This window comes from Myodes glareolus, chromosome 2, assembly GCF_982192425.1.
Source record: "Myodes glareolus chromosome 2, mMyoGla1.1, whole genome shotgun sequence".
NCBI classification, from domain to species: domain Eukaryota; kingdom Metazoa; phylum Chordata; class Mammalia; order Rodentia; family Cricetidae; genus Myodes; species Myodes glareolus.
In genome coordinates this window covers 133,687,241-133,702,001 of record NC_142027.1, presented here as the reverse complement: position 1 = coordinate 133,702,001, position 14,761 = coordinate 133,687,241, and the positions used below count along the sequence as shown (strand labels likewise).

At 48.6% G+C, this 14,761-nt stretch overlaps 1 protein-coding gene across 2 annotated transcripts; it reads left to right on the top strand.

Annotated features, from left to right (window-relative positions):
* The first annotated feature begins 2,540 nt into the window (after positions 1 to 2,540).
* Positions 2,541 to 14,371, top strand: LOC148123169 (2'-5'-oligoadenylate synthase 1A-like). 2 transcript variants are annotated; one of them, XM_087903759.1, is made up of 7 exons: positions 2,541 to 2,708; positions 6,903 to 7,191; positions 9,364 to 9,548; positions 10,926 to 11,158; positions 11,830 to 11,983; positions 13,830 to 13,856; positions 14,006 to 14,371. In XM_087903759.1, the coding sequence occupies exons 1-6, from the start codon at positions 2,619 to 2,621 to the stop codon at positions 13,851 to 13,853; spliced, it is 975 nt and encodes a 324-aa protein (XP_087759885.1). In that variant the 5' UTR covers positions 2,541 to 2,618; the 3' UTR covers positions 13,854 to 13,856; positions 14,006 to 14,371. The 2 variants fall into 2 exon arrangements, with proteins under 2 accessions (XP_087759885.1, XP_087759884.1); XM_087903758.1 differs by having other exon boundaries at positions 2,542 to 2,801.
* Positions 14,372 to 14,761: the final 390 nt, after the last annotated feature.

Here is a 14,761-nt window from a genome sequence, read left to right as displayed (position 1 = left end):
GTGCTGCTTCCCGCCTGCAGTCCACTATGATGGAGGCATTTCTTCAATTGAAGTTCCCGCCTCTCAGATGACTCTAGCTTGTGTCAACTTGGCATTAACCCAACCAAGACAGAGTTAATTTTCCTTAGGGGTGTGGTCGCTGGCAAGTTGCCCACATTCCAGTGCATGTACTCACACCCACGTGTATATGAGAAGCACTAACGGGGTTCATTGGTTTATTCACTAAAGTGACATGAAGTTGTGAGAGGAGTTGGGGGGACCATGAGCTGTGAAGGGGTAAGGAGAGGGTGAATTTGATAAAAATGCATCGCTGTATATTATGAAAAGTTCACACATATTTTTCAAAATGTACAGGAAGATTATTAATTCCACTGTTTTGTGTTTCACCATCCAAGAGGCACCAGTCACCTCCTGCAGAGCTGGTCGGTTCCTTCCAAGGGGCTCGTGAGGAATAGCAGTGTGTGCCCAGCAGCGGCTGCATATGTGGCCAAGAGGGTTAAACCTTGTGACCTGTGCACTCCCTGACTCAGTCAGGCTTGCCAGGGGCGTTGGCCTCATTGGGCTGAGTGACATGTCGTATCTCTTTGACACACACAGGAGGGCATGGAAGTGGTATAGATAAACTGGGCATAGTAGCACACTTTATTTCCAGCAATCAGGGGACTGAGGCAGGAGGATTGCTGTGAGTTGAAGGAAAGCCTGACCTATTTGACTGTGAGACCCCATTCAACAACTAAAAGGGTCACTGAGATGGTTCAGAGGATGTAGGTGTTTGTTGCCAAGTCTGATGGCCTGAGTTTGATCCTGGGACCTACACAGTGGCAGGAGAGAGAGAGAGAGAGAGAGAGAGAGAGAGAGAGAGAGAGAGAGAGAGAGAGAGAACCGACTTCTGTAGGTTGTCCTCTGCCCCCACATGTTCACACACATGAAATAAAGGTAATAGGATATTTTAAAATATAATTTTCTTGTTCCTCACCCAGATCTGCTCAGGACCCTCAGCTGGGCTCTCGCCGTCCCGTCCTAGCACTTACGTGAAGGGTCTTCAGCATCGCAGTTCCCTCAGGCATGGTCAGTGTCATTGTTAGGGTTTCTATTGCTGTGAAGAGACACCATGACCACAGCAACTCCTATTAAGGAAAATATTGAATTGGGGTGACTTACTTGCATTTCATAAGGTTAATCCATTATTGTGGGGAGCATGGTGGCCTGTAGGCCGACAAGGTGCTGGCTCCATCTTCTTCAGAAGGCTATAGGAAGTGGACTGTAACTCCGCATTGTATGATGAGCACGTGAGACCTCAAAGCCCACCTCCGCAGTGACACCCTTCCTCCAACAATGTGTACCTCTTAATAGTGCCACTTCCTGTAAAGTCATGGGGACAATACATTCAAACTACCAGAGTCAGGGTAATCCAAGGGGCCTCCATTATTAACCAAGCCATGAAGACTGTACATTTTGCTAAGGGCAGGCTTCTGACATGAATGATGCATCCACAGCTTCCTGCTTCTCCAAAAATAAAATTCCTTAAAGTCGTTGAGGGCTTGTGGCCTTGACTGTGGACAGACCCAATGTTCCAGTAATTTCCTCTGTCTTCCATCCCTTGCTCTCTGCAGAGATTCCAATAGTGACTCAGACTCAGGGTGTGTGTGTGTGTGTGTGCGTGTGAATGCATAATTGTTTTCTGGGACAGGGTCTCATCATGTAGCCCAGGCTGGCCTCAAACTCTTCATCTTCTGTGTCAGCCTCCCAGGACTTGGGATCACAAGTAAGGACCAGCTGCCTCCCTGCCATGATGAACATCCACTCCTGCTGGGCAGGGAGGGTTAGGGATGGAGGCAGGCTAGTTCCTCATGATGATCTGTCCTGGGTGTAAGTCAGCACTTTACATTATTGAAGTTAGGAGTTGCAATTGACTGATAATGGCAGCTGGACAGAATGGCAGACCACTGTAACCTCAGAACTTGGGAGGCCAATGTTGCAGATACCCAAGTTCACGTCTATCCTGGGCAGCATAGTGAGGTCACACATTAAAGAAATATGAACCCTTCAGCCTGTATGATGGACAGATGGGGTGGGAGGGCAGTGAAACCGTTGTGGATCGTGTCTTGGATGATGGTCACATGGGCGTGCACCTGAGAACCCAGGGAACTGTGAGACCTGAAGGCTGAACCAGCTCGCCATGGCCTGGGCAGACAGCTCATCATATTGTCCTGGTATGGACCAGTCACCTGCCACACACCGACCACAGCAGTGGTGAAAGTGGATGCCAGCATCTTCTGGATGTTTCTCACTTGCTCTTCACATTTTAGAGAGTGTGTGTATTACTTTGAACGTCTAGTAGACTATTAAAGCATTTTCTGCAGTAACAGTAGAAGACCAAGAAGGAAAAAACAAAACAATATGTTAAAATGCTTCCTGCAGGATGAGGGTTTGAGAACCCAAACGTAAGGCCTCGCTGAAGCACCAGAGTGTCAGGGAATCCAGAAGCCATAGACCCCAGAGGCAGAGGTGTGAGCGCATAGCCCCGCCCCTTCTGGGAAACAGAAACTAGCAGTGGATATACGGTGCAGCTGGCTCCAGCGGCAGTGCCACAGTCAGTAAACACAGCTGACCCAAGGATGACCCAGAAACTCAGCAGCACCCCTGCCAGGGAGCTGGACAAGTTCATAGAGGACCACCTCCTTCCTAACACCACCTTCCGAACTGAGGTCAGTGCAGCCATCAACACCATATGTGCTTTCCTGAAGGAGAAATGCTTCCAAGGTGCCGACCACCCTGTGAGGGTCTCCAAGGTGGTGAAGGTGAGCCCCACTCCAATTGAGCTGACCCGGGTGGGAGGGAGTGGACCCTCAGGAGCCCGGCTGCAGCCCTGAGTGGGGTGGGTTACCTACCTCTCTGTGTCCCAGTGTTCTCATGTGCACCCCTGCTGTGGCACAGGGTAGGGAGCAGAACAGAGACCCCATGTGCTGGATGACTGGACTGAGGAGCCTCATTGTCCATGTTTCCCACCTGTCAGATGGGAACTCACGACAACAGTACCTAACCCAGTCACTGTCATGGCTGCTGAGATGTCATCTTGTAATGCCAACTCAGTTCTGTGGGGTGTACACGTGTGTTAGTGAGTGTGCTCTGCATTTAATATAGGGAGGTGTTAAGAAATGGTGGGAGATTGGACCTTTTCAGGCCAAGGGGCGACATGGCAGGTGAGAGACAGACACACCATTCAGACAGGGCTTACGTGGGGAGTTTTATTGAAGGAAGGGAAGGGAGAGAGAGAAGAGAGGAAGGAAGCACAGAGTTACTTTGTGTGTGTGTGGGAGAGAGAGAGAGAGAGAGAGAGAGAGAGAGAGAGAGAGAAAGAGAGAGCAGTACAGAGGGATGCAGAGAGAAAGATGAAGAGGAAGGAAAGGTAGAAGTAGGCAGAGTTCTGCCTTTTAAAGGAACAGGGTACTGCCAGGATGACACACTCTGTCGGGTATCCAGGGTGCAGGGACCACATGTGCCTGGATGCTAAAGTTCTTCCCTTTTATTTATTAAAAGGTTGAGGAGTTAGGTGTGACAGGTTAGGGAAATGAGGGCATGAATTCTCGAGACTGCTTCTTGCTGGTTTGCGGGGTGTCAACCATATGTGGGGAACCTGGGAAAGCGGGAATGCTGGGCACGTCCTGGGGGTAGCTGGTGGTTCCACTGCTGTCCAGGATCTATGGAACTGTCTGCACCTCTGGGACCTGGCAACATGCTGGCAGGGCAGAGGACTAGGTTAAGTTTAGGGAATTGTTTTTTCTTGGATTCTGATCATTGAGAGAGGGGAGTGTCAAGACCAGGGACAGCTGGGGAGGCACAGGCTGTCGATTAGCAGTACTTATCTGGTATCCAACCTGTGTGAGGTGAATCCAAGTCATCTTCCTGGAACTTGCAAGAATTCTTTGAGTTTGCAAAAAGATATAAGTTTTAGACACATCAGAATTTCTAATGCATATAATCTGTATTGGAATTTAAATCGTAGAAACAGCAGTACACTCACCAGAAGTGATGCCGGTTGAAAGCATTAATGCTCTTTCTTCTATCCAGAAAACTGAGACAGATGTTTTTAGCACAATGAAAAGGACCTTTTAAGTGTATAGTTAGGAAACAACCAAAGGGAACTCAACATCCTGAGCTTGTGGCTATGATAGCATAGTCCAGTGGTTAGGACTCTGCCAAGCGAGATTAATAGTTTATCAGAATTTTATTTTAATTTATTTTATTTTTTAAATATTTATTTATTTATTTATTATGTATACGATATTCTGTCTGTGTGTCTGCCTGCAGGTCAGAAGAGGGCACCAGACCTCATTACAGATGGTTGTGAGCCACCATGTGGTTGCTGGGAATTGAACTCGGGACCTGTGGAAGAGCAGGCAATGCTCTTAACCACTGAGCCATCTCTCCAGCCCTCAGAATTTTACTGATTTCTGTTAAGACTATGAGCTTTTGGAATCTTAGTGTAACAGTAGCATATGAGAGAGAGAGAAAAATCTGGAACATGCTTCATTCATTTAAGTGTCTCAAATCACTTTCTCTGTCAACTCTTAAGCCTTTTTACTCAGAACTTTATTGATGTGGGATTCCCCTCTGTATGCTATAAATATGTCTTATTACCATTGGTTAACAAGGAAGCTGCTTTGGCCTATGGCAGGGCAGAATAGAGCCAGGTGGGAAATATAAACAAAGATATAGGGAGAGTAGGCTGAGTCAAAGAGACGCCATGTAGCTTAGCTGCTGAAGGAGACAGATGCCTGCCCCGGAAACTTACCAGTGAACCACGAGCCTCGTGATAAAATACAAAATAATAGGAATGGGTTAAATTCAGATGTAAGAGTTAGTTAATAAGAAGCCTGAGATAATAGGCTGAACAGTTGTTTTTTATTTTTTATTTTTTATTTTTCAAGGCAGGGTTTCTCTGTAGCTATGGAGCCTGTCCTGGAACTAGCTCTTGTCGACCAGGCTGGCCTCGAACTCAGAGATCCGCCTGCCTCTGCCTCCCAAGTGCTGGGATTAAAGGCGTGCACTACCACCGTCCGGCCTGAACAATGTTTTAATTAATACAGTTTGTGTGATTATTTATTCTGGACGGCCGGGAAACAAACAAGCAGACTCTGCCTACACTTTATAACTTACATTTACACACTAAATAACCTGCATCTGCTCACCTTAAAACACATTCTTAGACCCTAAAACATTCTGAGATCCTCATATCTCAAGCTTTTCTATCTTTACAGAAGTGGCCCTTAAAGCACCTGCCCCTTCCCTGTCATCATGGCATCTCCCTAACACTCAGGAGAAATCTGTCTTGTGAGTTTCTCTTTCTGAGTCTGGGAGCAAGGTGAACTGTGTCCAGACTTAGTATTAGCTCCAGGAGAGTGAAGCCTGGGACCTGAATTTTTACACAGAGAGCTGAGAAGGTGACTGAAGCCTTGGTTGCTGCTGTAAAAGCGGCAGAGTTGTCCAACAGCGTCAGGACCTGAGAGGAATAAATTTTACCTGAATTAATGGCAGAGACTTACTTGCTTGGCTACCGAGGCGGCCACCACAGGGTCCCATGGTCGCAGAGGTTTCAGGGCAGCATCCATCTTCTGGCTGGAAGAGGTAGACCTGCAAGACCCCAGAAGACCCCACAGGCTTCTGTGGAGTAAGGGCTCCTCGGGGGAGCAGCCAACCCTGTTCTAGCCGACCTGAGGCAGTCTATTCTCCAGGGTCCTGCTGATCACAGTCTGAAGAGGGTTTTGCAGCAGTTGAGGTGAAAGACTTTTTTTCCCTCAGTGGCTAGCGCTGCCACTTATGAAGCAAGTTCCAGGTGGAGGTTCTTCTGTGCAGATCCATCTCCTTTGGAGGGAATGGGGGCGGTGCCAGGAGCTGGCATGACTCTTTTTTATGAAAAGCATTTTAGTTAAACTTTTTAAATGCAATGCTCTGCAGATCTCGGAGCATTTGGGGACTTCTGTGTATTAGGTTTATCTGAGTAGTTATTTGTTAGAAGCTTAACACTAAAAACTGACAATAGTGAAGGTCACACAGTGGGGGGGGCAATAATCTTCTACGTTTAGTTTACACTTGATTTAATTTAATATTGCTTTGTTAGGTCTCCCCTGTAAACAGCTCACAGGAAGGACGGGTGGTATACATCTCTAAGTTAGCTTTTGTTAGTCTGAGATAGATCTTTACAACCTTAAATTTTTATCATTATGTAGAATATATTTTAAAGTAGAGTTGAATCACATCTACAGTATGCTGTAGCAGATCTAATCATATATTTTTTATCATCATTTAAGAGAAAATGCTAATTTAAGGTACTTGAGACTTTTTTTTTAGTCTAGAAGGAGACACCATGAACAGAGCTCATTAGGACTGTTTGGAGCATTTTCTTAGACAATAGCTACATACATGCACACACAGAGTTAAAGCTAGCTTACATATACATATATAGGGTTAAATCTAAATTATACACACACACATATTAAACAGGGTTTGAGAAAATAATGGAGAACAGTATTGAGCAAGACAAAGACTTTCTCTCTCTCTCTCTCTCTCTCTCTCTCTCTCTCTCTCTCTCTCCACACACACACACACACACACACACTCACATACTCAGAGCCATATTAAAATCTAGACTCCAGAGATAAACACTGATGTCTGTCATCCTGAGTCTGACTTATCTCTCCTACCATGAGGAGATCCAGAATCATCTATTTTTCTACATAGATCCTGATGTCACGCTCGGGGCTGACTAGTATTCCACTGCGCATGTGCCGGCTTTCTCCACCCAACCATCTCCGTGGGTGGTGGACCCCTAGGCTGCTGAGGGCCTGGACTGCTGGCCATGGCTCTGCCTGTCGCCTGTCATTCTCATCCTTGTCTTTCAGGGCGGCTCCTCAGGAAAAGGCACAGCTCTCAAGGGCAGGTCAGACGCCGACCTGGTGGTGTTCCTTAACAATTTTTCCAGCTTCAAGGACCAGTTAAACCGACGCGGAGAGTTCATCCGGGAAATTCAGAAACAGCTGTGTGCATTGCAGCGTGAGGGACGTATTAGAGTGAAGTTTGAGGTTCAGAGTTCATGTGTGCCCAACCCCCGGGCACTCAGCTTCACCCTGACCTCCTCCCGACCTCAACAGGAGGTGGAGTTTGATGTGCTCCCAGCCTATGATGTCCTGGGTAAGGCAGTCAGAGTCTCAGCACCTCGTGTGTGTGTGTGTGTGTGTGTGTGTGTGTGTGTGTGTGTGTGTGTGTGTGTGTGCATGTGTGGGGATGTTCACACGTGTGCAGATCTATGCACATGTTTGCAGGTATGGGTAAAGACCAGAGGCCAGTCTTGGATGTTGGTTACTTAGGAGCTGCTTTTGCTGAGAGGCTGACCTGGGTGGGATTTGCTGGCCCACCTTGGTGGCTCTGGCAGTATGCAGCTGGGAGCTGTGAGGTGTGAACTCTGATGGAGCTGCACCCACAACCTCGGGCAGCCTGGAGCCTCCGCATGTTTATTAGGTACAGCACAAGGTGGGGGAGGGGTGGCCGGTATGTAGTTGGTGTCTGTAGGAGAGGACTCTCAGACTGTAAACAAATATACTCAGATATATTCAGGTCTTCACCCAGGCTTCCTCCTCGCCCTACGAATCAGCCTGGTTTGTTTGTCTTGTTTTGAGAGAGGTTAAACCTTGACCTGGAACTGGCTGATGTGTGTGTGTGTGTGTGTGTGTGTGTGTGTGTGTGTGTGTGTGCACCCCAAAATTACAAATTGTCCAACCCTACCCAAAGACAACCAGGAACACCCATGAAAGCGCAGTGGGGGCTTTGGGAAGCTTAGAGAAAGGTTGAGGGGACATTTGGGGGACACAGCTCCCCCTGTTGACCACTGTGTGAACTGCTGATATTATCTTAGAGACAAGGTCATTGCCCTTGGCTTAAGAGAGCCATAGAAACAGCATGGAGTCTCAGGCAGCAGAGAATGAGAGGCCAGTCTGGGAGTAGGAGCAGGGCAGCATGCAGTGGAAAACCGCAGGAGGCTTGGATACCTGTTGAAAGGAAGGGGTGCAGAGGGGGCTACCCAGACAAATCTGGGAGGTGACTCCCCAGAAGGCTGTCTTGGTCATGGACTTCCCCAGCCTCAGCAGCTTTCCAGTAGGAAAGTGGGGCCACCACAGAAGGACCCCCTTGGAAATGACGGTGAGTGACAGCCCAAGAGAGGACCTCACTCACAAATCTACCCAAGATGACTTAGTCGATGCCCTATTGTGTGGTGGACCTTGAAGTTGAAACTCTCCCGGGTCACTGAGTGACAGGGCATGTCCCAGGATCACAGAGTGATTTTGCCATGTGCCAGCATCAAAGCCTGATGGTAAGGTCTGCCACAGCCGTGGCCACACACGTGCACACGCCTAGGACACACACGTGCACACGCCTAGGACACACAAGTGCACACGCCTAGGACACAGTCTGCTGCCTGTCTAGTCTACGCAAATGTGCACATGCACTCACACACAGCCTATGTATTCCCTAGTCTACTGTCTAACCACTCTACAAGCTCTGGACACACACACACACACACACACACACACACACACACACACACCCTACTCCTCTTAGGACCTGGGCAAACAAAACCACGTGATGTTCATTTAGGTCCGACGGAAACTCATCCAGTGAAAACACACACTGGCTGGGGAGAGAGCTCAGTAGCTAAAGGCAGTTGTTACACAAGCATGAAGACCTGAGTTCAAATCCCCAACACTCACCTAAACAGAAAGGACCACAACTGACCTCTAACCGAGGACTTACTTGGGCAGAGACAGGAGAATCTCTGTGGTCTGCTGGTCTTCTCAAAGGGAGACACCTTATGTCTTCCCATTAACTCTTAACATAAGTGTATGCTTTCTCTCAAACACACAAATGGTATATACACCAGACAAAAATAGGACAGAGACACCATAAGCACGTGGTACATGATATAAAATATATCACAGTGCTCCACAGTAAACTCAGATACAAGCAGGAGTGTACACACATGACATGCACTGTGCAGAATATGCTGGACACCAGGGCATGGTTGGCCATTATTAGATGACCGTGCAGCTCTCTTGTGTGTGACCTCAGTGTGCTGTTTCCTCCCACCACTGTCTCCAGGACCAGTTGGTGGCAGGAACTTTCAGGGCTACATGATGTGTGCAGTCCTGAGGTGAGGGACGACACATGGATGTATGGGGAGTGATGTTTGCTGTGCTAAAACTGTTTGCTTCACTGAACCCCATAACCAGTGAGCTTGTCACCCCACAGATAGAGCCAAAAATGCCAGAGAAGGGCTGGAGAATTAGCTGAGTAAAGCCTCCTTTACAGGTCATGTCAGCACTGACAAGAAACCTGACCCCCAAATCTACAGAAGGCTCATCCGTGAGTGCACCTCCCTGAGGTTGGAGGGTGAGTTCTCCACCTGCTTCACCGAGCTCCAGAGAAACTTCCTGAAGGATCGTCCACCCAAGCTGAAGAGTCTCATCCGCCTGGTCAAGCACTGGTACCAACTGGTATGGCATCTGGTCCAGCCACTGCCGGCCCCATCTTACAGGGCAGAGAATGGAAGGGGTGATGAAGAGGAAGAAAGATGAGGAGCAAGGTGGGAGGGAAGGAGTGGTGGGAAGGGAAAGAGAGTTGAGAGGTGAAGGGGAAGTCAGGGAGGAGATGCTGGAGGAGAGGGAGGGAGGGAGGGAGAGAGGGAGGGAGGAAGAGAGGACCTGCGAGGAAGGAGGACTTCCCATGCTAGTTAGGAATGATTTCTTCTAGTCCAGTTTCCGTTCAACTAACTCACTCTTCAGCTGCATCTAATTCACTGTTCATGTGTCATTGTGAGCTCTGGATTTCTCTTTTTTCTTGCATTATTTAGAGACAGGGTCTCACTAGGAAGCTATTGATGTCCTGGAACTCACTATGCAGACCAGGCTGGCCTTGAACTCACAGTTCTGCCTAACTCTGCCTCCCATTGTTGGGATAAAGGTGTACACCATCTCACTGTACTTTATCTATGGATTTCTAATTCATTCTCTCTCTCTCTCTCTCTCTCTCTCTCTCTCTCTCTCTCTCGTTCTTTGTTCTTTTCTTTTGTTTTTTTAAAACATGCACTGGTACCTACTATGGCTTAGATTTTCCTGATGTGTCAAGCTATGCTTTATTTACATATCCATCCTGCAATATTTCTGGAGTTTTTATATGTGTGTGAGATAGATCTGGTGTGGGTCTGTGTATACCTGTTCTTGGGAGCATCTGTCTATGGGTGTGCATGTGTGTGCATAAGTATGTGGAGACCAGAGAGCGATGCCGGGTCCTCAGTCACTCCCCACCTTTTATGTGCAGACAGGGTCTCACCCTTGAGCCCACAGTGTGCTGAGTCAGCACTTCTGGATCGTCATATAATCCTGGGGACCCCCATTTCCATCCGCTTAGGCTGGGATGTGGAGTGGGCTTCCTCACAAGCCTGACAGCCATGTGCTTGCTGGGATCTGAGCTTTGGTTCTCACCCTTGCAAGAACAGGGTGGCACTTTACCCACTGGGCCCTCTCCCTAGCCTTTTCCCAGTTATTTCAGAGCCTGTGATAAAACTGTCAGTGGTGAGCACCATTGCTATCCTGCCCCTACCCTCACTCCCTGCCTGTCAATCACTGTGTCACGATTCCTCCTGTGCCTGCTGGTAAATGCTCAGTCTCTGTGGACCGCACAGTCTCCATCTCAACCACACAGCCCTTGGCTATAGCATGGTAGTGCACAAAGACTGAATCTACAAGATTGGATATGACTGTGTGTCAATAAACCTGTGATGATAACATCAGGTGGCAGCTGAACTGACCCCGTGAGAAGTGGTCCCCACACAGCTCACAGGCCCATTTCTCTCATTGCCTTTCTCTTCTCAGTGCAAGGAGAAGCTGGGGAAGCCGCTGCCCCCACAGTATGCCCTGGAGCTGCTCACAGTCTATGCCTGGGAATGTGGGAGTGGAGACACTGAGTTCAACACAGCCCAGGGCTTTCGGACAGTCTTGGAACTGGTCACCAAGTACAGGCAGCTTCGAATCTACTGGACAAAGCATTATGACTTTCAAGACAAAGAAATCTTCAATTATGTGCACAGACAGCTCACAAGAGCCAGGTAGATTGTCCCCTCATGACTCAGCTCCTCACCAGGGGCTCCAGGCTATAGCAGTGGAAATAGGGAGGGAGCTATAGGGAGTGGAAATAGTGTGAGCTCCATGTCAATAGAGCATCTCTTGTCCTGTCACTGGGCACTGTCCTGCTGTCACCTGATTGACATGAGGACCTGCAGCCCTGGGAGTCAGGGGTGGGCTCTCCTGTCTGCAGATGAGAAAATCAAGACTCTGACCTTGTCCAGTAGAGAGGGGAGCGCACGGAGCCGGAACTGAGCTGTTCCAACTGTAGCAGTATCGTAAGGCCTCCAGGCACAGAACAGTGCTGGACTAATGAACAGTAAACAATGCAGTAGACTTGTTACATATCTTGATCCTGCATTGTGTTCTACTTTCACACCTCATCCTTTGAGATGGGCTGGTTCAACTCTCTCCATTTCACAGACCAGAGAGGCTGAGGGACCTGACCCAGGACACACAGCTACTAAAGGGTAGAGAACACAGCCCTTCCAAGTAATGTCCAGGGATCTCTCTAGGCTTTCTCTATGCTCTGGGACAGGAACTCAGGACAAATTTGCAATAGCAGAGCTCTGCTGGGCTCCTCCTCTGTCCCTGTGCAGTGGTGTCTGTAGCCCTGGTCAACTGATCACTTCCCTCTCTGAATGTTGCTCTGCAGGCCTGTGATCCTGGACCCAGGTGACCCAACAGGGAACGTGGCTACTTCCAACTCAGAGGGCTGGCGGCGGCTGGCAGAAGAGGCTGTAGCCTGGCTGCGATACCCATGCTTTAAAAGATGGGATGGTTCCCTAGTGGGATCCTGGGATGTGCCGGTGAGAACTTGTCATCATCTTGTCCCCTGTACCCAGATCTGGTCACGCCATCTATTTAAAGAATATTCAGACAAAAATGCCCAGGCTTATAGGTTTTCCTGCCACACCGATTGCTTTACAGTTATTCTCAGAAATTGTCACATCACCTCTGCAGAGTTCCTGTCACTCGGCCTCCTAAGGAAGGACAGCCTCTGCTCTGACTGTCTGCTTTGTGTTCAGGCTCCGTCCTGCACACTTTATTATACACTGGATCCTCACACATGCTTGTCCTGTGTTCTTTATCATACAGTAGCTCACTGGATCCTCACACATGCTTGTCCTGTGTTCTTCATCATACAATATCTCCCTGGATCTGCACACATGCTTGTCTTGTGTTCTGTATCATAGAGCAGCTCACTGTATCTGCACACATGCTCATCCTGTGATCTGTATCATAGAGTAGCTCATTGGGTCTGCATACATGCTCATCCTGTGTTCTTCATCATACAGTATCTCACTGGATCTGCACACATGCTCATCCTGTGTTCTTTATCATACAGTAGCTCATTGGATCTGCACACACGCTCGTCCTGTGTTCTTTATCATACAGTAGCTCATTGGATCTGCACACACGCTCGTCCTGTGTTCTTTATCATACAGTAGCTCACTGGATCTGTACTCACGCTCGTCCTGTGTTCTGTATCATAGAATAGCTCACTGGATCCTCACTAGGGCTCTACAAGGTGTACTTAATAACATCCTCATCTTTCTGGTTGAACAAGAAGGCTCAGGGCTGGGGATATGGTTTAGTCAATAAACACTTGTCACATAAGCAAGGATAAGGAGCTTAATATCATCCCCAGGATCATGTAAGTGAGCCAGACAATGCACCTGCCATTCCTATGCATGGATAACAAGATCCCTGCCCTGGATGGCCAGGGAGCATAATCTCCTTGGTGAATTCCAGTCCAGTGCAACCCAAATGCCGAGGAGGACAGCAGTTGAGGACTATAGTGTTCTCTGTTGATTGCACACACAAACACACACACACATATACACAAACATATATACACATGTAAATGCATGTGTACACAGAAACACACCCATACATATATCCACAAATATATATATATATACATGTAAATGCACATGTACACAGAAACACACACACACACACACACACACACACACACACACACACACACACGAGGCCACCAGGATAAGGGAGGAGCTGAAGCCACTAGCTCAGGAATGTTCAGCTGAGGAGAGGAGGGGCTGGGATTCCTGTGAACTTGAAGCCAGTGTTCAGGTCCTTGAAGCAGCCGATCTTTCCTGTCTCATCATCATGTGGCCAATGGGACTCAGCAGATCTGTGTCACAGCCAGAGAGACACAGAGGGACTTGTACTTGGACCTTTCCTCTCATTGGACAGGGAACTTTCTGATGCCAGGGAAGAGATGAGGTCATCGGTGGATTCAGGATGGAGCTTAGCATGGGTGCATGGATGTGGGAAGCAAACCTCAGAACATCAGGGAGGAAAGGAGAAGGGACCCAGGAGGGAGACAGCTGTGGCTGCTGTGGCCTTTAGGACTGTCTCACAGCAGACTGGCTTGGCCTTGTCTCTCATTTGTTAGATCTGTTACTGAATGGGGGGAACTCAGGTAGGGTTATGTGCACCTTCAACCGGCTAAGACCCCTGTCCATTCCTAAAAGTCCCGATGGCCATCTTTCCAACATGGGAATGCACTGTCCCTTCTTCTGAGGGGTTCCAGGTGGCCAGTCATGGTGCCCACCCTGAGGGCTCATTTGCATCTGCTTCCAAGTAGCAGTGCGGGCTCATGACATGATCATGTGTTTTCTGTTACAGACCGAAGTTCCTGTGCCACAATAACAGGTTAGTTATTTTTCTTTGTTGTTTTTGTTTGTTTAGATGTGGGCTTTAGCTATGTAGACCAGGCTGACCTGGAGCTCACTATCCTCCTGCCTCGGGGTTGGAATGACTGCAGTGTAGGCCTGATGCACTCTGCCTTTCTTCTTCCACAGGTGAACGAGAATGGGACATTCATCTCCTGGGAGCACAGCAGCATCTGCCCAGAAGGGTCCGGAGTCAGGGGATGTGCAGGCTTTGACAAGAGAGGGCAGGATGCTGCCCAAGGCCCCAGGGAGGGAGTGTCCAAGCTGGGATCAGACTCCAGGCTTCTGACCCCGGCCCGCCCACCCTTCCATCCTGTCCCATCACAGACAGCCTTCCTCACGGCCTGCTTCATCTGCCTTATCCTCTACCAGTGTCCTCTGTGGGACAAGAGATTCAGAAGGGGAGGGAGAACTCAAGCTTGACTTCTGTCTGTATATGTAATGGGAATATCTGTCCAGTGTCTGATCAATGACAATAAACCACAGCAGATGCCATGAGGGTGTGTGAGACGAGCCAGGGAAGTACAGCTCTCTCTCTCTCTCTCTCTCTCTCTCTCTCTCTCTCTCTCTCTCTCTCTCTCTCTCTCCCCATGGTTCAGTTAGATGCATTTGTTGAGCACATACTACATGGTCCAGGGGTCCAGGCACTGAGCACTCATCAGTGGACAGAGCAGAACCAATCCACGACAGCGATGATGCCACATGGTTTGGGATCCTTCCAGGTTTCTTACATGTAAATTCAAGACAGCGTCCTTGGTTCCTTCTGTCCATGTCCCCAAGACAAGACAAGACCTGCCCCATCTACTCAGAAACTGCTCTGCAGCTGCACATGGCTACGGGGACCTGGGAGTGTGAGCAGTACACTTGAAGATGCAAGGTGGTTGC

Coding starts and splice junctions, on each gene's coding strand:
- LOC148123169 (XM_087903758.1), top strand. CDS start 2,619: ATGACCCAGAAACTCAGCAGCACCCCTGCCAGGGAGCTGGACAAGTTC. Junction 2,802..6,902: donor GGGTCTCCAAGGTGGTGAAG/GTGAGCCCCACT, acceptor CTTGTCTTTCAG/GGCGGCTCCTCAGGAAAAGG. Junction 7,192..9,363: donor CCCAGCCTATGATGTCCTGG/GTAAGGCAGTCA, acceptor CCTCCTTTACAG/GTCATGTCAGCACTGACAAG.